The sequence below is a fragment of the Nerophis ophidion genome, linkage group LG04 (assembly GCF_033978795.1).
Source record: "Nerophis ophidion isolate RoL-2023_Sa linkage group LG04, RoL_Noph_v1.0, whole genome shotgun sequence".
NCBI lineage: Eukaryota > Metazoa > Chordata > Actinopteri > Syngnathiformes > Syngnathidae > Nerophis > Nerophis ophidion.
In genome coordinates this window covers 23,979,917-24,004,808 of record NC_084614.1, presented here as the reverse complement: position 1 = coordinate 24,004,808, position 24,892 = coordinate 23,979,917, and the positions used below count along the sequence as shown (strand labels likewise).

The 24,892-nt window shown below is 39.5% G+C and overlaps 1 protein-coding gene across 1 annotated transcript; it reads left to right on the top strand.

The window, feature by feature from the left end:
* The first annotated feature begins 2,716 nt into the window (after positions 1-2,716).
* Positions 2,717-24,781, top strand: LOC133550535 (zona pellucida sperm-binding protein 4-like). The gene is made up of 12 exons (XM_061896501.1): positions 2,717-2,949; positions 3,004-3,258; positions 8,036-8,145; positions 8,224-8,404; positions 8,482-8,604; positions 8,680-8,849; positions 16,566-16,663; positions 16,735-16,883; positions 18,694-18,868; positions 18,930-19,065; positions 19,798-19,872; positions 24,647-24,781. Exons 1-12 carry the CDS (start codon positions 2,847-2,849, stop codon positions 24,653-24,655), a joined length of 1,584 nt encoding a protein of 527 aa, XP_061752485.1. The 5' UTR covers positions 2,717-2,846; the 3' UTR covers positions 24,656-24,781.
* The last annotated feature ends 111 nt before the right edge of the window (positions 24,782-24,892 follow it).

Genomic DNA, 24,892 nt, shown 5'->3' with positions numbered 1-24,892 from the left:
GAGTGACAGGTGATTAGATAAAAAGGCCCAGGTGGGCCATCTACGCACCTGTCGCTGATTTCGAGGCCGGTCCTGGCAACATCCCGCTTTGCTGCAGGCCCGCAGGCCACGCCTCCTCCACAGTTTGCTTCAGAATAACAATGTTATTACAAAGAATAAGAGACCTATTATACTCTGGAAATGTTGGTCTTACTTAAAAATGCACGCGTTTGTGTTCAGTGTTAAAAGAAATATTATATGGCTCTTAGGGAAATGCATTTTAAAATATTTGGCTTCTTGGCTCTCTCAGCCAAAAAGGTTCCCGAACCCTGCATTAGATATATAGATAGTACTTTATTCATTCCTTCAGGAACATTTTAAATTGCCTCCCTGCTTGGCACTCAGCATCAAGGGTTGGAATTTGGGTTTAAATCACCATATGATTCCCGGGCGCAGCCACCGCTGCTGCTCACTGCTCCCCTGTGGGGATGGGTCAAATGCAGAGGATATTTTCACAGCACCTAGTGTGTGTGGGACAATCATTGGCACGTTAATTTTAACTTTTGTCATCGTGCTTCAAATATTATGGCTTTACTGCCGATTGGCAATTGGATTAAGAGAGTGTAAAAGTGACTAAAGGTGTTATTTAATGTTTAAGAGGCTTTCATAATGTGTTTTTTTATTTATTAGGTCATAAACAGGTTATTTTATGTTCTAGCTATGAAAATATTTGATTTTGAATGAATGATTCATCCATCCATCCATCCATTTCCTACCACCTATGCCTTTCTGGATCGCAGCGCCTATCTCAGCTACAATCAGGCAGAAGGCGGCGTACACCCTGGACAAGTCGCCACCTCATCACAGGGCCAACACAGATAAACAGACAAAATTCACACACTAGGGCCAATTTAGTGTTGCCAATCAACCTATTCCCAGGTGCATGTCTTTGGAGGTGGGAGGAAGCCGAAGTACCCGGAGGGAACCCACGCACTCATGGGGAGGACATGCAAACTCCACACAGAAAGATCCCGAGCGCAGGATCAAACCCAGGACCTTCGTATTGTGAGGCAGACGCACTAACCCCTCTGCCATAGAAATTCATTTATTGCAGTTATAACTGGAACCAATCAACAGTGATAAACGAGCGACAAATGTATTCGTATCGAAGCGATGGGATGCACTAGATTTACCCTACAGCTTACCTCCATCTTCTAGTCCTAATCGTGTCTTTGAAAGAATAGGATTTAATGCTATCATGGTAACCATAGAGCAGGGGTGTCAAAGTCATTTTAGCTCAGGGGCCGCATTGAGGAAAATCTGTGCACACGCGCGCCAGACTATTAAAATCATGGCATTAAAACTGAAAAATAAAGACAATTTCAGATTGTTTTCTTTGTCTTACTTTGGCCAAAAATAGAACAAACACATTCTGAAAATATAACAATAAAAATATAGAAAAAAATACCGACAGCGGTAAAGTTAAGATCCATGAAGGAAAGAAGAAAGTGAATACATTTTTATAACTGAATACATATACATATGAGCTGAGCCGGAAGGCAAAGCTCTCAATTTACCGGTCGATCTACGTTCCCATCCTCACCTATGGTCATGAGCTTTGGGTTATGACCGAAAGGACAAGATCACGGGTACAAGCGGCCGAAATGAGCTGTCATCCAGGAGGAGCTCAAAGTAAAGCCGCTGCTCCTCCACATCGAGAGGAGCCAGATGAGTTGGTACGGGCATCTGGTCAGGATGCCACCCGTACGCATCCCTAGGGAGGTGTTTAGGGCACGTCCGACTGGTAGGAGGCCATGGGGAAGACCCAGGACACGTTGGGAAGACTATGTCTCCCGGCTGGCCTGAGAACGCCTCGGGATCCCCCGGGAAGAGCTGTACGAATAGGGTGGGGAGAGGGAAGTCTGGGCTTCCCTGCTTAGGCTGCTGCCCCCGCGACCCGACCTCGGATAAGCGGAAGGAGATGGATGGATGGACATTTACATATGCATTAACATTTGTTTTGTATTATTGTTTTAAATGAATTAAGTAATGTTTATGACAACCTTTTTCAAAAACACAATATAAAATGTGAGATATAACAGGATAATACAAACACTTATCATTTGTTTTCAAAACAGTTACAAAAAGTAAAATAAAAATTTACTGTGGGACCCCATTTTCATGAATTGATGGGGTCTCTGCCACCCCATTTTGAAAATTCCTAGCGCCAACACTGGTGGAGTATTGGTGTGTGCAAAACAGCAGCAGGCGGCTGTGGCCTGTGGGCTGGTTCTAATACTAATCAAATATCATCCCGGGGGCCCATAGATAATTTATTTGCAGGCCAGATTTGGCCTTGACTTTGACACCCCTGCCATAAAGCATTAATTAATTAAATGCTGTTTTGAAGGAAGAACAGATACAAATTGGGTGTATGTCAATGTATAAAAGTCATTTATTAGAATCACTTACCGTCATGTACATTAAACATCAATTTGTTTCATAGATAAATGATTTTGAAGTTTAATGTATAATGCATATGTTCCTTCTTGACTGGACTTAAATGTAGAATATATTTATACTATTATTTATTATATATATAATATATGTTATATATTATTTATTATTATTATTGCCTATTGTGAGCGAACTGTGGTGCTGAATTTCCCCCAGGGATCAATAAAGTACTTTCTATTCTATTCTATTCTATTCCAATTCAAACAATTGCTGCCCAGCACACCTGACTGGTAACTGTGTGAGTGCGCCAATCAGCAGCCACCAGGTGTGATGAGTTTACACAGAGTGAAGCGTCTCTAAGGTTTGGCAGTGTTGCAGCAACAGGGATTTTATTTTTTCTGTGGGTCTCCATGGCTTGGCTTGGATTTGCGTTGTTGTTGCTACTGGTGGTGGTCCGTGGATGGGAGCGGGACGACGAAAAACAACTTTTCAAAGCCCCCACAGCCTTGTCAGGTAAGAAGTATAACATTGCGACAATTGGAGAGTGACCGGGTTTGACCTTTCCAGATGACGAGGAAGATGACAGTTTGGACATCGGTGACTACGACGACTATGATGAGGACGCCGACCCGTCGGTCCAAGTGGATGCATTAGACTACCATCCAGGAGAGCTAGGTGGCTTAACAGATGAGGAGGAAGACTCTCCAGCAGGCCGGACAAGCACAACCAATCCAAGTCATGAAGGCCTTCAAGTAGTGTGCGGCGAAGCTGGCTTCCATATCAATTTACCAGCTGGGCAACAAAGTCTCCTGAAAGTTTTAGGTACGTAAGTGTTTTACTTTACAAAGGTCTTTATAAAATACAACCCCCACATTTCAACTGATCTTACTGTAGAAATGAAACTCAAGATATGCTTTAGAGTAGTCTGTGTACAGCTTGTGTGGCAGTATAGATTTACTATCCACTGGAACGTAGTCAACGCACAGCCATTATTGTCCATAAAGTGAGTACACCTCACAGTTAACATGTCCTGGGTGTGAAAGATTAGTATGAGCCTGGGCTGCAGAGTTTTGCATGAATAGGTGTGAAACAATTCCTAGCCCCTTCCTGCTCCATCACTGATAATGTAATGGCAGATTTCCCTAAATGCCCTAATTGTTTCTCATGGCAGTGTTGAAATATTGTTGTACTGTTTTAATCCAGACTTGGAGATGTGTCAGGAAGATGTGCAGATGTATGTTTTAGCGCTGTACAAAACCCGAAAAGTAATCAATCAATCATTTTATTTTCATTGTCATAGTAGCACTTAAGCAGAGGTGGGTAGAGTAGCCATAAATTGTACTCATGTAAGAGTACTGTTACTTTAGAGATGTATTACTCGAGTAAAAGTAAGGAGTAGTCATCCAAATATTTACTTGAGTAAAAGTAAAAAGTATGTTGTGAAAAAACTACTCAAGTACTGAGTAACTGATGAGTAACCTGTTTGTTTAATGATGACGGCAACAAATAATGCACAAAAACATAAAAATAGCAATGAGCAAATTCATAGCCAGGAATATCTCTTAAGCAACTAAAACAATAATATATGTTAAATAATACATTAAAATAAAAAAAATTAAGGCAAATTGAGCCACAATAACTTAACAGCACCGTAGGCTCAGTAGGCATTTATCGACTGATTTGATTGATTGATTGATTGATTGATTGAAACTTTTATTACTAGATTGCACAGTACAGTACATATTCCGTACAATTGACCACTAAATGGTAACACCCCAATAAGTTTTTCAACGTTAATCAATTACTTAATAAATGACCAAGTCGAGGTGATTTACCTCATATATACATACACACACATATCATATATACAGTATATAATTTATAGTTATTTATTTTGCTGTTTTTGTTGACATGTTAAAGGTGTTTTATTGAATATACATGCATGTTTAACATATAGATTCCTATTTTTCATGAAGACAAGAATATAAGTTGGCGTATTACCTGATTCTGATGACTTGTATTGATTGGAATCAGACAGTATAGTGCTGATAATGTCCACATTTTCAAATGGAGGAGAAAAAAAAGTTCCTACTTCCTGTCTAATACCACATGAAAGTCATTGGCTTTTGGCATCTTATTTGTCCAGCTTCCATATTCGTTTTTATACACTTTACAAGAAATACATTGGCGGCAAACTCCGTAGCTTGCTCGCTTGTTTGCGCTGGCTTTCGGAGACTCTTATTTTGTTAGCGCAGGCGCGATGGAGCAGCACTTTTATTGTGAAGACAGGAACTGTGCGATTAGTCTTTACGCTTTTGACGGGAAGTACGGTTGAAATAAAAAGTGTCTATTTTCCTTTAAACTTTTGATTGATTGATTGAAACTTGTATTAGTAGATTGCACAGTACATATTCCGCACAATTGACCACTATATGTTAACACCCCAATAAGTTTTTCAACGTTAATCAATTACTTAATAAATGACCAAGTCGAGGTGATTTACCTCCATATATACATACACACACATATATCATATATATATATATATATATATATATATATATATACACACACAAACAGTATATAATTTATAGTTATTTATTTTGCCGTTTTTGTTGACATGTTAAAGGTGTTTTAATGAATATACATGCATGTTTAACATGTAGATTCCTATTTTTCATGAAGACAAGAATATAAGTTGGCGTATTACCTGATTCTGATGACTTGTGTTGATTGGAATCAGACAGTATAGAGCTGATAATGTCCACATTTTCAAATGGAGGAGAAAAAAAAGTTCCTCTTTTCTGTCTAATACCACATGAAAGTCGTTGGTTTTTGGCATCTTATTTGTCCAGCTTCCATATTCGTTTTTTTATACACTTTACAAGAAATACATTGGCGGCAAACTCCGTAGCTTGCTCGCTTGTTTGCGCTGGCTTTCGGAGACTCTTATTTTGTTAGCGCAGGCGCGATAGAGCGGCACTTTTATTGTGAAGACAGGAACTGTGCGATCAGCCTTTAGGCTTTTGACGGGAAGTACGGTTGAAATAAAAAGTGTCTTTTTTCCTTTACACTTTTGATTGATTGATTTAAACTTTTATTAGTAGATAGTACAGTACATATTCCTCACAATTGACCACTAAATGGTAACACCCCAATAAGTTTTTCAACTTTTTTAGGTCGGATTCGACGTGTGACAGTCACGTGACCGCCTGATTTTGTTTGATTGGTCCAACGTCACCAGTGACTGCATGTGATTGGTGAAACGCAGGCATGCGTGGATCCTACTTTGAATGCGTGTCTGGTCTGACAAAATCAAAACAAACAAAGCGTGCATTAACAGATCGATAAAAAAAAGAAGCGAGTAATGAGCTGATTGTAGATAAATGTAGAGGAGTAAAAGTAGCGTATCTTCTCTACAAATATACTCAAGTAAAAGTATGTTGCATAAAAACTACTCTTAGAAGTACAATTTATCCCAAAAGTTACTCAAGTAGATGTAACGGAGTAAATGTAACCCGGTACTACCCACCTCTGCACTTAAGTCATACATGTCAGCGAGATTTTGTTTGAGCTTTGTCTAGAGCAGGGATCTCAAACTTAATTTACCTGGTGGCCCCTGGATGCAGAATTTGGGTGAGGCTGGGACGTGTTGTAAGCACAATACCAATGGCGCGCAATTTGCAAAATGTGCAACCGCATTTTGCAAATCTAATGTCAAATCAAATCAAATGTTTATTGGATTCATCACTATACAGTGTACATCCACGACTAAACTACTTCCAAGTGTGGATTCAGGCCGGGTGGCCTATTTCAAGTTCCAGGTAACCCTACATTATATTTTATAAATAGTAAACCAAGTTGTGGTAGTAGTTTAGTCAGTAGTTTAGTCGTGGATGTACACTGTATAATGATGAATCCAATAAACATTTGATTTGATTTGACATTAAATTTGCAAAATGCGGTTGCGCATTTTGCAAATTGCGCGCCATTGGTATTGTGCTTACAACAGCCGCAAGAAAATAATTCTTAAAAAAAAAAAATGTTGCTTACTCCTCAGCATGTCTAGTTGTATAATGACGTTTCAAATTGTATCCCTTGTGCACCGCAACTTTCTCTGTGCAAATAAGATACGTCGGGGTGCCCCCTGTGCTCACCAAAGAAATATCGCATCTCACGCTTTTCCTGGAATTGTCTTTGCTCATCGCTAATCTTTTCCTTCACTGCAGGTGTTGAAAAAGACATGTATGCGGTTGTGGAATATACAGTGGGGAAAAAACTTGGTCAGCCACCGATTGTGCAAGTTCTCCCACTTAAAATGATGACAGAGGTCTGTCATTTTCATCATAGGTACACTTCAACTGTGAGAGACAAAATGTGAAAAAAATTTTTAGGAATTCACATTGTAGGAATTTTAAAGAATTTATTTGTAAATGATGGTGGGAAATAAGTATTTGGTCAATTATTCAAAGCTCTCACTGATGGAAGGTTTTGGCTCAAAATCTCACGGTACATGGCCCCATTCATTCTTTCCTTAACACGGATCAATCGTCCTGTCCTCTTAGCAGAAAAACAGCCCCAAAGCATGATGTTTCCACCCCCATGCTTCACAGTAGGTGTGGTGTTCTTGGGATGCAACTCAGTATTCTTCTTCCTCCAAACACGACGAGTTGAGTTTATACCAAAATGGATACATGGATGATACAGCAGAGGATTGGGAGAATGTCATGTGGTCAGATGAAACCAAAATAGAACTTTTTGGTACAAACTCAACTCGTCGTGTTTGGAGGAAGAAAAATACTGAGTTGCATCCCAAGAACACCACACCTACTGTGAAGCATGGGGGTGGAAACATCATGCTTTGGGGCTGTTTTTCTGCTAAGGGGACAGGAAGATTGATCCGTGTTAAGGAAAGAATGAATGGGGCAATGTCTCGTGAGATTTTGAGCCAAAACCTCCTTCCATCAGTGAGAGCTTTGAATGGTTGACCAAATACTTATTTTCCCACCATAATTTACAAATAAATTCTTTAAAATTCATACAATGTGAATTCCTGGATTTTTTCCCACATTCTGTCTCTCACAGTTGAAGTGTACCTATGATGAAAATTACAGACCTCTGTCATCATTTTAAGTGGGAGAACTTGCACAATCGGTGGCAGACTAAATACATTTTTGCCCCACTGTATTAAGAAATGCACTTTTTTGCCCTTATAGAGAATACTATTAACTTAGGGGAGCAACTTCACAATGTGTTGACACATATTTAGCTGCTACCATGTCTAAATAAAAACACATTAGCCAGAGGGGATCGGCATTTAAAGTCATTAATCGGCAATGGTGATCAGTACTAATCTCTAATTTCTATAGAACCGTCTCCTTCGTAGTAATGTGATTTGTGTGCTCACTTTAGTGTACATACAAGTTGCAAACCTACTGCTATATTTGTACCATTAATTGATTTACGTGGACCCCGACTTAAACAAGTTGAAAAACCATTTAATGGTCAATTGTACGGAATATGTACTGAACTGTGCAATCTACTAATAAAAGTCTCAATCAATCAATCAATCAATGCTGTATGTCCTGGCCTCCTCCAGGCTCTAAAGAACTGCATCCTGTCAATCCTGTCGAAGAGACCTGTGGGGCGAATGTGACCAATCTCCAGAACAACTTGACTGTGCCCTACACCGGATGCTTCGTGGAGACTGTAATGAACCATAATTTCGGTTATACAGTGTCGTTTTGATGCAATTGTTAGTGAAAGACCTCCTTGCTGGTCTTACAGACCAACAGCTACAGCCTGCAGCTGTTGTACGTCGACAAACTCGGTCAGGCCCAAGTCGCCACAGTCGTGTGTGACCCAAGCCTGACCCCGGACCCTGTTTTTATGCCTCGCTCTGGTGTCGAGCCCACCAGTTCTTCAAAATGCAGAACTCCGCCGCCATTGACATCAGCAAAGGCACAAAGTGGGTGACCAAGAGATTACGCCTGCATTTTTTTTCCCATTCATCATTTAATTATGTATTGCACTCTTTGATATCAGATTGTGCCGTGACTTCTGAGCAGCAGCTGGCTTGTGGACAAGCAGGAATATCACCCAATGCTTGTGACACCATGGGATGCTGCATGGACCCGACCACATCCAAGTGCTTCTATCCAATGGATGGTAAAGCCTCTGCTTGGTCAGCCTAACGCATCCGCTCCAAATGTAAACGTGGTGTTTTGTGTCCATTTTCCTCAGAGTGCACGCTGGATAAGCACTTTGTTTTCATAATCAAATCCATGTACGCCTCCATGCCTCTGGACCCCACAGAGCTGGTGATCCCGGGAACCAGCTGCAAGCCGGTCCTTGTGAACGCCAAGTTTGCCATCTTTAAGTTCAAAGTGACGGAATGTGGAACGCACACTTATGTAAGTTTGCGTCAAGATTTAGACCAGGGGTCACCAACCTTTTTGAAACCAAGAGCTACTTCTTGGGTACTGATTAATGCGAAGGGCTACCAGTTTGATACACACTTAAATAAATTGCCAGAAATAGCCAATTTGCTTGATTTACCTTTAATAAATAAATCTATATATATATATATATATATATATATATATATTTTTTTTTTTTTTTTTTTTTTTTTTTTTCAATTATTTTTGTCTGTCAGTCTGCCATACATTTTTTTTTCTTTTATTGTAGGAAATAAATGATGAAAAAAAAACACTTAATTGAAGGGTTTAAAAGAGGAGAGAACAGGAAAAAATGAAAATTAAATTTTGAAACATAGTTTATCTCATATTTTGACTCTTTAAAATTCAAAATTCAACCGAAAAAAATGAAGGGAAAAAGTAACTAATTCGATTATTTTTAAATAAATTAAAAAAGAATTTATGAAACATTAGTCATTTTTTCTGATTTAATATTCATTTTAGAATTTTGATGACATGTTTTAAATAGGTTAAAATCCAATATGCACTTTGTTGGAATATATTACAAATTGGACTAAGCTATATTTCTAACACACAGATCATTATTTCTTCTAGATTTTCCAGAACAAAAACTTTAAAATAAATTCAAAAGACTTTGAAATAAGATTTAAATTTTATTCTAAAGATTTTCTAGATTTGCCAGAATAATTTTTGGGGAATTTTAATCATAAGTTTGAAGAAATATTTCACAAATATTCTTCGTTGAAAAAACAGAAGCTAAAATGAAGAATTAAATTAAAATTTAATTATTATTCTTTACAATAAAAAAAAAAAAACTTGAACATTGATTTAAATTGTCAGGAAAGAAGAGGAAGGAATTTAAAAGGTGAAAAGGTATAGTATGTGTTTTAAAAATCCTAAAATAATTTTTAAGGTTGTATTTTTTTCTCAAAAATTTTCTTTCTGAAAGTTATAAGAAGCAAAGTAAAAAAATGAATTTATTTAAAAAAGTGAAGACCAAGTCTTTAAAATATTTTTTGGGATTTTCAAATTCTATTTGAGTTTTGTCTCTTTTAGAATTAAAAATGTCGAGAAAAGCGAGACCAGTTTGCTAGTAAGTAAATAAAATGTAAAAAACAGAGGCAGCTCACTGGTAAGTGCTGCTATTTGAGCTATTTTTAGAACAGGCCAGCGGGCGACTCATCTGGTCCTTACGGGCGACCTGGTGCCCGCGGGCACCGTGTTGGTGACCCCTGACTTAGACCATTCCACTGAATCAGTACCATTTGTGTGAACGTGAAATGTATAAATCAGTGCTGCCAAATGATATTTTTCTTAAATCAGAATAATCACACTTGAATTTGGATTAATCATGATTAATCACAGGTTATTATGTGCATGAATAATTTAAATTAACTTAAAAGAGCCCAGTATTTGATGCCGAATCCATATGTATGGTGAGGATGTCATACAGGATTCTTTTTCTAAATGTTTTACAAGAATGCATTTACTTTATTTGCTTAAAACCCAACAGTTTTATGTAATGTCAGATTTATTTTGAAGTGAAATTTGCCAGAATGGACAACAGCATTGACCTGATCACTGGCCCTATACGGTGTTTACATAAGCAGGTGGACCAGCCCACTGACTTTGACAACTGAAATTGATGGATAAAATGCATTTATACAGTGGTAACAAGGGCAAAAAAGGACAAAATTAAGCAAATAAAATACATCTTTAAATAATTACTTAAATGTGACATTAATTAAACCTTGACAAAATGAAATCGATATTTACTTTTTAAAAGAAAATCATGAAATCATGTTATTTTCTTTTAAATGGACATTTAATAATTGTATGAATTTCATTCTGACGCATTTAAGGAACTATTTAAAGATTTAGTTTTGTCACATTTGGCTCCTTCATAAAGGTAAAGGAGCATGTACGGTCCCAAAAAATTGTGATTAATTTGCGTATATGGAAATCGTTCAATAATTTTTTTTTGTGTGATAATCACATAAGTTAACTCTGTTTTTGACTGCCAGAGTATAAATTAGTGCTGTCAAATTCGTTGATTCAGATTAATCACACTTTTGAATTTGGATTAATCACCCCAAAAGGGAGAAGCGGTAGAAAATGGATGGATGATTAATCACAGATTATTACTCTCTTGGGGACGGCGTAGTGCAGTTGGAGCGTGGGTGTCCAGCAACTTTAGGGTTCCTGGTTCAATCCTCTCCAACCATCCTAGTCACATCCGTTGTGTCCTTGAGCAAGACACTTAACCCCTTGCTCCTGATGGGTTCTGGTTAGCGCCTTGCATGGCATCTCCCGCCATCAATGTGTGAATGTGTAAAGAGTTGTCAAAGCGCCTTGAGTTCCTTAAGAAAAGGTACAAAAGTGCTATACAAGTATAATCCATTTACCATTTGTATATTTTAGATTGACTTAAAAAAAAAAAAAAAGATCCCAATGTTTGGACGCACATTAGAGATGCGCGGTTTGCGGTCTCATCCGCGGATTCCGCGGATGAGACCGCGGGTCGGGCGGGTGACATGACAAAAAAATAGATTTTAATTAGATTCGGGCGGGTGGAGTTAGACCAATCCGGAAATATTTGATATACATGGTTCTGCGATTGGTAACCTTTGCCATTCGAAGAGCCATTTAAGACCCGTGTCACAAAGCGAAGAAGACAATAGGAGACGCTATTATTCTCTTGAATGTCTGCCAGCAGTCACTCAGACAATAAGTATTAGGGCGTGCTATGAAGCCACTGGCTTTGTCGCCTTATACAACATGTACGATCTGCTTGTCAGTCCAGCATCATGTTGTGTGTGTGGCTACCGCAGCAACACGCACACGACTGCAAGGCATACTGGGTGACACAGAGTACACTAATGGTTGTGATATAAACAATTTTAACACTCTTAGTAATATGCGCCCCGCTGTGAAGCCACACCAATTAAGAACGACAAACACATTTCGGGAGAACATCCTCACCGTAACACAACATAAGCTCAACACAACAAATACCCAGAATCCTTTGTATTCATGACACATCCTGACTATTTTATACACCCCGCTAGCAGCAAACCCCCCAACATCCCCCCCCCCGTGCGTCGGTAAGGTGGGCGGGGTTGGGGGCGCGGGGGTGTAAAATATATTCAGGAAATGTCACGGATACAAAGGATTGTTGGTATTTGTTGTGTTGCGTTTATGTTGTGTTACTGTGAGATGTTCTCCCGAAATGTGTTTGTCAATCTTGTATTGTGTGGCTTCACAGCGTGGCGCATATTAGTAAGTGTTAAAGTTGTTTATATCACAACCATCAGTGTACTCTGTATCACCCAGTATGCCTTTCGATCTTGTATGTGTAATTGCGGAAATTGCACACATGTTGCTGAACCAACAATCGGTTCGTACATGTTGTTGGAGTCTAAGGCAATGGCTTCACAGCACGTCCATATTATTGTCAGCAGGATGAACGCTATTGGATAGTCTCGAACGTAAGCGTCTCCAATTGACTTCATTACTCTGTGAAACAGGTCTAAATAGATCTTTGAGTGGTAAAGGCGGCCGACCTCTGATGTATTTCAGCGGGCACGTGGCGGGCGGGTACGGTCCCGATAAAATGTTTGTGCGGATGGATGACGACTTTGGTGAAGCGGTTCCGGATGATATACTTGCCTATCCGCGCATCTCTAACGCACATGCAATTTTGTTCATATTACCTGCGCCACCTTTAAGGTAGCCATCTGTGGTTCAGTTAAAAGAGCATGTACAGTCAGAATAAATTGTGATTAATCCGTGTGATTAATGCAGTCATTTTTTATTTTCCTGAAGGAATCAAAGTACTATCTATATTTTTTATGATTAATCACATGAGTTAACCTATTTTTGACAGCCCTGATATAAGTACATGATAAAAACATACATGTCCTGTACATTGGTCCGATGGCTTATTTGAAAATTACAATTACTTTGAACTAACTTGTTGAATGCTGAAAAAACTAGCATGTGTTGCCTGACCATGTCTCAGGTGCATGTCTTCTCCAAAGACATGCACCTGGGGATAGGTTGATTGGCAACACTAAATTGGCCCTAGTGTGTGAGTGTGAATGTTGTCTGTCGGTCTGTATTGGCCCTGCGATGGGGTGGCGACTTGTCCAGGGTGAACCCCGCCTTCCGCCCGATTGTAGCTGAGATAGACTCCTGTGTCCCTCGTGACCCCGAAAGGGACAAGTGATAGATGATGGATGGATGGATGGAGTTGCCTGACTTCACGTCCAAAAATTTAACAAACTAATTTAAATCCTTTAGAAATGTTTTGTTCATATGTTGGTACTAAATTACTATACTTGAAAGTTTATTAACTTAAAAAAAAAATTAAAAAAAAATGTCAATACATACTATTATAGTCTTTTTCCTTTGTTTTAAACTCAGTCCTCTTACCCTCACACTTCTGAATACTACAATATTCCACATGTCACATGGTCCATATGAAATTGCATAGGTCACATCCTCTGCAATGCAATGGGAAATTCCATACTTCAACTGTGACTCACTTCACTATAGGCACTAGAGAAGCACGGATAGGCAATTATATCATCCGCAACCGCATCACCAAAGTAGTCATCCACCCGCCATCCACACGAACCAACATTTAATCAGAACCGCTGCTAGCGGGGGTGTATAAAATAGTCAGGAATTGTCATGGATACAAAGGATCCTGGGTATTTGTTGTGTTGTGTTTATGTTGTTACTGGGAGGATGTTCTCCCGAAATGGGTTTGTCAATCTTGTTTGGTGTGGCTTCACAGTGTGGCGCATATTATTAAGAGTGTTAAAACTGTTTATATCACAACCATTAGTGTACACTGTCACCCAGTATGCCTTCCAGTCGTGTGCGTGTTGCTGCGGAAGCCACACGCATGTTGCTGGACTGACAAGCAGATCATACATGCTGTAGAAGGCGACAACGCCAATGGCTTCATAGCACGCCCTAATACTTACTATCTGGGTGACTGCTGGCAGTCATTCCAGAGAATAATAGCGCCTCCTATTGTCTTCTTCGCTTTGAGACACGGGTCTTAAATGGCCCTTTGAATGGTAAAGGATACCGATCCCAGAACCATGTATTTCAAATATTTCCGGATGGTTCAACCGCCACCCGCCCGAATCGAATTAAAATCTATTTTTTCGTCATGTCACCTGCCCGACCCACAGTTTATCCGCGGATGAAACCGCAAACCGCGCATCTCTAATAGGCACTTTTTGCAAAAACATATTTGCCTGGTAATGGGCAGTTAAAATACACACTTTGGTGGTGTCCCTGGGTTTTAACTCAGTCCTGATATTCTCACACTACCATCTCTCAAAACTGTGGGACATTCCACATGGTACATAGGAAGACGCATCGCTTCAGGTACTCTGCATGCCATGGGAAATTGGATATTTCAACTATGCGAGATCTCTGTTATCACTGTCCTGTTACCTAAATTTTTTTTTTTTTCATTGAATTACTATAATTTGCTCATTGCTCATTCCATTCTAAATACTCACTCCTGTTACTTGAGTCTTGTTACTGAAAAGTTGTCTTTACCATAGAAACCTTTTTGAACATTTAGTTTTTTATGACTGGGATGCGCCAGTACACATTTTGAGTATGTGTCCTGTCAGGTTTGGATTTAAAACATTATTTTATAAAGACTTCTAACAAGGAAATTACAAACATAGCAGCTAAAATCATCAGCCTACCCACACCCAACATTTCAGACTTAAACCACAGGTCCATCACTCGACTGGCAAACACAATAGTCCAGGATATCGGTCAGGGCGCAGGTACAGAACCATCCAATTCCGGTGGGCCCGCCTCAGGAAAAGCCTTATCCCTGCAGCTACAGTTGTGATCAAAATTATTCAAACCCCACACAATTTTGGTGTTTTAGCAAGTTGGACATTTATTCCGTATTTTGTTTATGGTCATATCAAATAAAGATGTGTCAAATAGACAAATGCAACTTAAATTGTAACACTGTATTTGACAAAATACCAAAAAAGGACATTTTTAATATCTCATTGACAAAATGATTCAACCCCCTAGTTACATGCATTTTTAGTACTTAGTAGAACACCCTTTGGCAGTAATTACATCCTTCAAACGTGATACATAACCGGACACAAGCTTCTTGCATCGATCTACAGGTATTTTAGCCCATTCCTCTTGGGCTAAGGCCTCCAGTTTATTCATATTCTTGGGCTTGCGTGCTGCAACTGCCTTCTTCAAGTCCCACCACAGGTTTTCTATAGGATTTAGGTCTGGCGACTGTGAAAGCCACTCCAGAGTCTTCCAGCCCTTCTTCTGCAACCACTCTGATGTTGATTTGGAGGTATGCTTGGGATCGTTGTCCTGTTGGAAGGTCCAACGTCTCCCAAGCCTCAGCTTCGTCACTGACTTCATGACATTTGCAGCTAATATATCCCGGTAGGAAATAGAATTCATAATAGATTGAACGCGCTGGAGATTCCCGGTACCTGAGGCAGAGAAACAGCCCCAGAGCATGATTGACCCCCCACCATGCTTAATAGTAGGCAAGGTGTTCTTCTCTTTTTGAAAGCTTCATTTTTTCTCCTCCAGACATAATGTTGATTCATAGGCCCAAAGAGTTCCACTTTTGTCTCATCACTCCATAGAACAGTTTCCCAAAACCTTTGGGGTTTGTCCAGATGATTTTTGGGATACTGGAGTCTATTTTTCTTGTACCTGGTAGTCAGAAGTGGGGTGCGCCTGGGAGTTCTGGCATGGAGGTCTTCATCTCGTAGTGCGCGCCTTATTGTCGGGGACGAAACCTGCGTTCCCCCCTCTGCAAAGTCCTGTTGTAGTTCCTCAGCTGTTACCCGGGGGGTTTTCACCACTGTACGCACACAGCATCCTCTTTCTATCACGCCCAGGTAATGTTTCCACTTTGCCTTTTAGCTTTAAACTTGCGAATTATGCTCCTAACTGTGTCTCTTGGAATGTGTAATGTCTTTGCTATTTTCTTATATCCATATCCTTTCTTATGAAGAGAAATTACCTCCTCTCGACTTCTTTGACCACTCCCTGGATTTCACCATGTTGCAAATACACCATTGACCATCTACAGGAAGCTGAGCGTCAGTCTTTTTCAATCAGTTTAATTGTTGCTCGTTATGGTTCTAATCACATCTACAGGTGTTTTCAACACCTGACTGAAAAGACCTTATTCAAATTCTGTTCTTAAGAGTTATGATCTTCAAGGGGTTGAATAATTTTGTCAATGAGATATAAAGAAAAAGCTCCTTTTTTGGTATTTTGTAAAATACAGTGTGACAATTTAAGTTGTATTTGTATATTTGACACATCTTTATTTGATATGACTATAAACAAAATACGGAATAAATGTCCAACTTGCTAAAACACCAAAATTGTGTGGGGGTTGAATAATTTTGATCACAACTGTATAGCCGCACTTAACAGCAGGCCCAGCCGACCTGTCTGATAAAGCCTGTAAATGTGTTGGTCATGTATGATGTCCTTTTGTTATTTTTGTTTCATGATGTGTAATGTCTATATGTTTAAATGTACGGCAGTGAAAATGAATTTCCCCAACGGGGACCAATAAACCTAAATCTAAAAAAATCTAAATGGCACAAATATCATTAAAAATTGTAAAGTTACTTGTACTCACAGGACGTAGGCATGACGAGGTTCTACTTGGCTGAAGTGCAGACACTTGTCAAAGCGCTCAACCTCAAATATGGTATCATCACAAGAAGTGATCCATTAAGGTGAGTCTATTAAATCTTGATAACAATGCACTTTTGTTAAGCCATTGTGATATTTTTCATCCCTTTTTTAGATTCTTGATTGAGTGTCGCTACAATATTTCCAGTAACGCTAAGCAGCCTCTGGCAAGTGTTGGCTACATGGTGAAGATCCCCACTAGCAACCTGCCATCATCCATCCACTCTGGTGGCTTATATTCAGTTCAGTTGAAGATCGCTACTGGTCAGTCTGAATGCATTATTTCAGTATACTTGACATGCGGTGCCACCTATGGGTTGTGGTCGAAATGCTTTGGAAGACATTCTAGTATGCATGTAATATGAATATCATTACACAAATCTTCAATGACTTATGGACAGTTATTTGCTAAATGCAATGTTTTGTTTGGCGGCCATATTTTTCAACCAATCTTGCTAAACTTTTACACAGGTGCTTGTCAAATTTTGTAGTCCGACTTAAAGGGTTTATTAACGGTGCCGTTGTGTGGCGTATTTATCAGAAAAATATTTCAGGAAAGCACAGAAGGGGGTTCATGTTATGACAAATTTTCATCCTTTTGTGTGCTGCCATTCAGAAGAAGCTTACCCTTTTTAACAAACTTTGTCATACCAGTATACATAACATGGCATGAAAATACAGCTTCACCGCTAAAGTTGCACTTTGATTTGTATAACTAAGGTGTTGCTGTAGCTTGATAATGCAGTCAAGTCATTTGCTTGACTTCTTTATATCAATCAATCAATGTTTACTTATATAGTCCTAAATCACTAGTGTCTCAAAGGGCTGCACAAACCACCACGACATCCTCGGTAGGCCCACATAAGGGCAAGGAAAACTCACACCCAGTGGAACGTCGGGGACAATGATGACTATGAGAACCTTGGAGAGGACCACATATGTGGGCAACCCCCCCACTAGGGGACCGAAAGCAATGGATGTCGAGCAACAACAACACAGCCGCGAGAGTCCAGTCCAAAGTGGATCCAACGCAGCTGCGAGAGTCCCGTCCACAGCGGAGCCAGCAGGAAACCATCCCAAGCGGAGGCGGATCAGCAGTGGAGAGATGTCCCCAGCTGATACACAGGCGAGCGGTCCATCCTGGGTCCCGACTCTGGACAGCCAGTACTTCATCCATGGCCACAAGGGAGAGTGGGACATGGGAGAAAAAGAAAAGAAACGGCAGATCAACTGGTCTAAAAAGGGAGTCTATTTAAAGGCTAGACTATACAAATGAGTTTTAAGGTGAGACTTGAATGCTTCTACTGAGGTGGCATCTCGAACTGTTACCGGGAGGGCATTCCAGAGTACTGGAGCCCGAATGGAAAACGCTCTATAGCCCGCAGACTTTTTTTGGGCTTTGGGAATCACTAATAAGCCTGAGTCCTTTGAACGCAGATTTTTTGCCGGGACATATGGTACAATACAATCGGCAGGATAGGCTGGAGCTAGACCGTGTAGTATTTTATACGTAAGTAGTAAAACCTTAAAGTCACATCTTAAGTGCACAGGAAGCTAGTGCAGGTGAGCCAGTACAGGCGTAATGTGATCAAACTTTCTGGTTCTTGTCAAAAGTCTAGCAGCTGCATTTTGTACCAACTGTAATCTTTTGATGCTAGACATGGGGAGACCCAAAAATAATACGTTACAGTAATCGTAATATACTAGTGGTCTATAATAGGTCCTCCTTTTCATCCTTTGGGCCATTCAAGCCCAAAACGTGTGAGACACTCACATTTTTGCTGAAGGTCCTTAAAAACAGAGGTCCTGTGACTCCGACACAATAGACAGACCAAAAATCAAATGTCTACTGTAGCAGACGCCGGATCTGTGGAATATAAAAAATAAGACTAATCGTGAAGGGAGAAGTTCGGCTCTTCGGTTCTTGACTTTCTGGAAATGTGGACCCCAAAACAATTGAGTTAAACATCCCTGCCATAGGTCAATGGACTCCGGATAGCATGCAGAAACAATGACATCAAAGCATTTTCCTAATTTACTGTAGCGCTTACTTGACCATTATTTTCGCCCACAGATATGACCTACTCCACTTTCCTGCCCTCTTTCCCAACCTTGCGCTTTGTCCTGGACAAACCTGTTTTTTTGGAACTGAGCTTGTGGTCTCCCAAACCCAATGCAGTCATTCTGGTTAGATACTGCCTAGCGTATCCTCGGTCCGCAAAGAATGCTCTGGTGCTTGTTTACGAAGGGTAAGTCCATGTCAACTCATTGCACCACTCTAAATGCTTTATTAAGAATGTGTTTTTGAAGGTGTGCAAACCCTTATGACCCAAATGTGTCCATCCTGCAAGTGAGCGGCTTGCCCCGCAATCGCCATCAGAGGCGTTTGGTGGTCAATGCTTTCCAGTTTATGGATGTCAAAACTAAGAAATACTTGGATGAAGAAGTGAGTATCAAAAACAATTGTAGACCAACGTTTCTGAAAGTTGTTTTTTTAATAGTACCACTTTTTAAAAATGTTTTTGCTGCAAATGTGAGGCTTAAACCATGTATCACCAGCAGTAGCACAGTTTGAGACCATGGTGTTGACCAGTGTTTTTCAGTTATTGAGCCAAGGCACATGTTTCACATACATCGCAAATGTATGAATGGCAAAAGGTAGACACACAAGTTAATGATGTATATTCTGGGGTTCTCAAACTTTTTTCACCAAGTACAACCTCAGAACACACTTGGCTTTCAAAGTACCACCATAATCCATTCATCCATTTTCTCCCGCTTGTCCCTTTTTGGGGTGGCGGGGGGTGCTAACATTAAAACACAGTAGCATAGTAGGCCTAGGTATTCTTAAAACAAGGCAGATGTTTTTTAAATAAGGATATTTAATCTGTTTAGCCACTGTAACTACACAGTTTGACCAATAACAGTTTTTGAAGACAGGAAACGATATTTTCAATGAAGTGATTATTTGGCGTATGACAAGATGGAGCCCCGTACCACAGTTTGAGAATTGCTGATCTAGTGGAAGAGCATTGAATTTTTGTTGCTGTCATCAAGATATGAACACAATGCATTATTTGTAGTAAATAAATTCTACATTTTTGGCCATAATTGAAAAAGGATCATTCTAGTGTTGGGATATATAGACTTCTGACCTGTCAAATGTTGCTCTTCTCAGATCCTTTTCATGTGCTCTTCGGAGGTTTGTTGGCCAGACGAGACCACTTGCGAAGAGCAGTGCTTTGATGGAAAGGTGATTTTCTAACTACAAATATTTGTTGCATTCCAAATAACAGTCTCATTGAAAAGGGGTGAAAATGTGTACAAACATGCACTCCTAGGGTGTTCGTCTGTGCTGATATTTTTTCCGACAATGACACCGCACGGGACTCTAGGAAAAAAAAATTGTCCTTGAGGTGCATAGACCAATCACCACCAAATTTGAAGTACACCTCTCGGGGACTGACGTGCACATTTGTCAAATTTGACTAAGATTGGTTCGATTTGAGAATCGACTCTCAATTCAAAACAATTCTTGATTCCAATTTAATACTTTATTAACATAGGGTGCCAAAAAGGACAGTTTTTCTGTTTTTTTTTAAGTTAACAACTGTTTATATAGAAATAACATTTTAGAACAGGGGTGTCAAACTCAAATACAGAGTGGGCCAAAATTTAAAACTGAACAAAGCCGCGGGCCAAGGTTGAACAAATTAACCTTTTAATAGGGACCCAAACAAGTTTTGCATTGAATATTGAACAAGCAAGGCTTAAATAGGGCAGCATGGTGGAACAGGGGTTTGTGCATCTGCCTCACAATACAAAGGTCCTGAGTAATCCAAGGTTCAATCCCGGGCTCGGGATCTTTCTGTGTGGAGTTTGCATGTTCTCCCCGTGACTGTGTGGGTTCCCTCCGGGTACTCAGGCTTCCTCCCATGCAACAGGCAGAGCTTATATAACGTAATAGTGCAAAATCAACTTTCAAAAAACAAACAAAAAAACATCAGTGGTATATTAAATACAATTTTATTAAAAAATATATTTCCTCTTTTCTATTTGCAGTTCTCTGAGGTAAATATCAACATTAACTTTTTCCACAGGCTAATAAATTCGAAAATAAAAATGAGGTGGGCGGGGTTTGGTGGTAGCGGGGGGGTGTATATTGTAGCGTAGTTAGTGCTGCAAGGGGTTCCAGGTATTTGTTCTGTTGTGTTTATGTTATGTTACGGATGTGTTTTATCATTCTTGTTTGGTGTGGGTTCACAATGTGGCGCATATTTGTAACAATGTTAAAGTTGTTTATTCAGCCACCGTCAGTGTGACCTGTATGGCTGTTGACCAAGTATGTGTGTGTGAAAGCCGCGTATATTATGTGACTTGGCCAGCACGCTGTTTATATGGAGGAAAAGAGGACGTGACGGCATGTTGTAGAGGACAGTGCCTTTAAGGCACGCTCCCAATATTGTTGTCCTGGTGGAAATCGGGAGAATGGTTGCCCAGGGAGATTTTCGAGAAGGGCACTAAACTTCGGGAGTCTCCCGGGAAAATCGGGAGGGTTGGCAAGTATGAGTATTAGCGGTGAATGTGGTGTTACCGGCGGGCCAGCTCTAATGTTAATTTGATATTGGCTCAAAGGCCAAATGAAATTAAACAGCGGGCCACATTTGGCCCGCGGGCCAGAGTTTGACACCCATGTTTTAGAAAGACGTCGGTCTGGTTCAAGGATCGACTACGATACAGAGACAGCACTTTTAAAGATTTTAAATGATATGAGGTATAATTTAGATAATGGTTTCAGTGTTAGTTCTCGCTGCTGTGTTGGATCCTCTTTGGACTGGACTCTCGCGACTGTGTTGGATCCATTATGGATTGAACTTTCACAGTATCATGTTAGACCCGCTCGACATCCATTGCTTTCCTCCTCTCCAAGGTCCCACTGGGTCATCATTGTCACCGACGTCCCACTGGGTGTGAGTTTTCCTTGCCCTTAGGTGGGCCTACCGAGGATGTCGTAGTGGTTTGTGTTGTGGTTTGTGCAGCCCTTTGAGACACTAGTGATTTAGGGCTATATAAGTAAACATTGATTGATTGATAGATTTAAGCACCGCTTTTGATACAGTCGATCACATTTTATTAAACACCTGGATGGCCTCACAAGTACTGTTTTTAATCGGCTCTTCTCTTATCTCACAGACTGATTTTTTTTTTTTTTTAAATCTAAATATGGTTGCAATGTTTCTCAGGAACCCACAAATAGTGTGCGAGGTTCCCCATGGCTCAATTTTAGGTCCTATTCTTACATGTGGACATCATCAGATCAGTTTTCACAGTTACAATGATCCACAGTTGTACATTGCTGTGTCACCTGATGACACAGGACCAATAGATATTCTTTTTAACTGCATTTTAAACTTCAAGTCATGGATGGCAGGGCATTTCCTAGAGCTCACCTACGGCAAAACGCAGGTTTTAGTTCTAGGTCTTGAAGGTCAGAAAGCAAAACTTTTACCAAAATGACGTACATACAATTATTTTCATCTTACAGGGTAAATGGAATTTTTTAGATATTATGCCTATTGTTCACAATCATTATAAAAGGCAAGATGACGTATTTTTTCATGCATTCTGACTCCAAATAAAACTCTGCTTTCAATGGAGCTAATAGGTCTTCTATTCGCCCATAAAATCCAATAAATAACAATACAAAAATCCCCAACAATACTCTTTTACATTTTGCGACTTGAATATTAACCAAGTATCAGTGACGTTGTTACTATAAGCGCTAACGCAGATGAACTATTTATAGCAGAGCCGTGATCGATGTCTCCTATGTTGACATCAACGGCTGGTGAGCTGCTTTCTCGCCTTGGTGCGCGTGAAAGTTTATTGTAGTTTATAAATCATGCCTCTCACCTTGATAGTATAAGGATGAGGACGTCATCCAACCAGTTGGTACACTTTGACAGCCAATTTAGACCCGGGAATGGCGAGAGACAGGAAAAGAGGCTCGGTTCCATCCCCTTTTAATTTTCGCAAGGATTAAGTCATTCATCTAAACGGGAATATAACAAGATTCTATCAGTCGGCATCTCATGATTGCAAACATTGTACAATAAGTGTTTTTTATTTTTAATGACTCATTAAGTCTGCAGTGAGCAGTAATCAGTGATGTTGTGGAAGGAAAAAAGGCAAACTTTGTAATGTTTTTTTTTTTTTTAATGAGTGCCCCCGCGTAAGCTTAAAATGGTCAAAGTACCTAAATATTACATCTTATTGTCAATGTGCCTGCTACTACGTTACATATGTACTTACTATATATATGTATATATAGTTTATGTATATATGTATGTGTGTGTGTGTGTATATGTATGTATGTATGTATATATATATATATATATATATATATATATATATATATATATATATATATATATATATGTATGTGTGTGTGTGTGTGTGTGTGTGTACACACACACCCCTTAATGGAGGCGTTTTGAGTTTTTTCAAGGGCTTTATAGGCAAAATAGAGCGACTGCCATAGGCTCCAATGTAAGCAGAGTTTTTGATGCATTTATTTAATATTTAGAATGCATTGAAAAAATGAACATGTTCTTGTCTTACATAAGGATTGTACAAGGGCAAAATTCCCCAAAAAATGTGTAGTTCCCCTTTAGGAACAAGGTAAAAACTGTTGGACTCACCTTTTTAAAGGCCTACTGAAATGAGATGTTCTTATTTAAACGGGGATAGCAGGTCCATTCTATTTGTCATACTTGATAATTTCGCTATATTGCCATATTTTTGCTGAAAGGATTTAGTAGAAAACATCCACGATAAAGTTCGCAACTTTTGCTTGGTAGCAGAAAAGCCCTGCCTCTACCGGAAGTCGCAGACGATGACGTCACATGTTGAGGGCTCCTCACATTGTTGTTAATGGGAGCCTCCAACAAAAACAGCTATTCGGACTGAGAAAACAACAATTTCCCCAGTAATTTGACTAAGGATGACATTCGTATTTGAGGATATTGATAGCGACAGACTAGAAAAAAGAAAAAAAAAACGCGATTGCATAGGGACGGATTCAGATGTTTTTAGACACATTTACTAGGATAATTCTGGGAAATCCCTTATCTTTCTATTGTGTTGCTAGTGTTTTAGTGAGTTTACCATTTACCTGATAGTCGGAGGTGTGTATCCACGGGGGTGTGGACGTGCAGTGTCTCAGGGAAGTCGACGGCAGCTTTATGGGCGGCACAAGCTCAGCTGATCTCCAGTAAGAAGCGACTTTTTACCACAATTTTCTCACCGAAACCTGCTGGTTGACATTTGGTTGGGATCCATGTTCGCTGTGATCCATAGTAAAGTTTCACCTCCGGGAATTTTAAACAAGGAATCACCGTGTGTTTGTGTGGCTAAAGGCTAAAGCTTCCCAACTCCATCTTTCTACTTTGAACAAATTGCAAAGGATTCAGCAACACAGATCTCCAAAATACTGTGTAATTATGCGGTTACAGCAGACGACTTTTAGCTGTGTGTGTGTGTAGCGCTCATATTTCCTAACAGCGTATGACGTCGAGCGACGTTTTCAAGAAAAAACTCCCGGGAAATTTAAAATTGCAATTTAGTAAACTAAAAGGCCGTATTGGCATGTGTTGCAATGTTAATATTTCATCATTGATATATAAACTATCAGACTGCGTGGTGGGTAGTAGTGGGTTTCAGTAGGCCTTTAATCACGCTTTAAAAAAATAAAAATAAAAAATCAATTGGTTAATACTATTTTCAGTATATATTTTAATTGCTATTACAAGTATTTTGTTTTGATCCATTTGTTTTATTTTTATATATTTTATTTAGTTGAAGCTTATCGTATTCTCCAATGTGGATGCTTCAAAGATGCATTTTTTTCCTCAATTCTCTTGTCAATATTTTGCATGAAAAGTTCTATACAAAGTTTGATGAATGGATCACAACACAAAGATGGCGCCACGAATGTAATTTTGAAGCAAATATATTTTCATTTCCAGGAACCATGAGGACATCCTACAAGACTCACATGGACTTTCCCCTTGTAATGTTTTATTGTACAGTAAACCGATGGACAAATGTTTCATCGTCTGCAATTTCCTCCATGCAAGAATTAAAATTATTTAACAGTAGAATATGTGTATATTCAGTATGTTTGCTACACCTTTTTCACATTCTGCCGACACTTCACAAAAATATTTGTAAATACACTAAACTTTCATTAATTGTAATAAGTGGGCTTGGTG

Bases quoted from the DNA above. Each gene is read 5' to 3' on its own strand.
- LOC133550535 (XM_061896501.1), top strand. From the start codon at position 2,847: ATGGCTTGGCTTGGATTTGCGTTGTTGTTGCTACTGGTGGTGGTCCGT. The intron at 8,146-8,223 runs GTAATGAACCAT...CTGGTCTTACAG, and splicing joins CCGGATGCTTCGTGGAGACT to ACCAACAGCTACAGCCTGCA. The intron at 16,884-18,693 runs GTCAGTCTGAAT...TTTCGCCCACAG, and splicing joins TCAGTTGAAGATCGCTACTG to ATATGACCTACTCCACTTTC.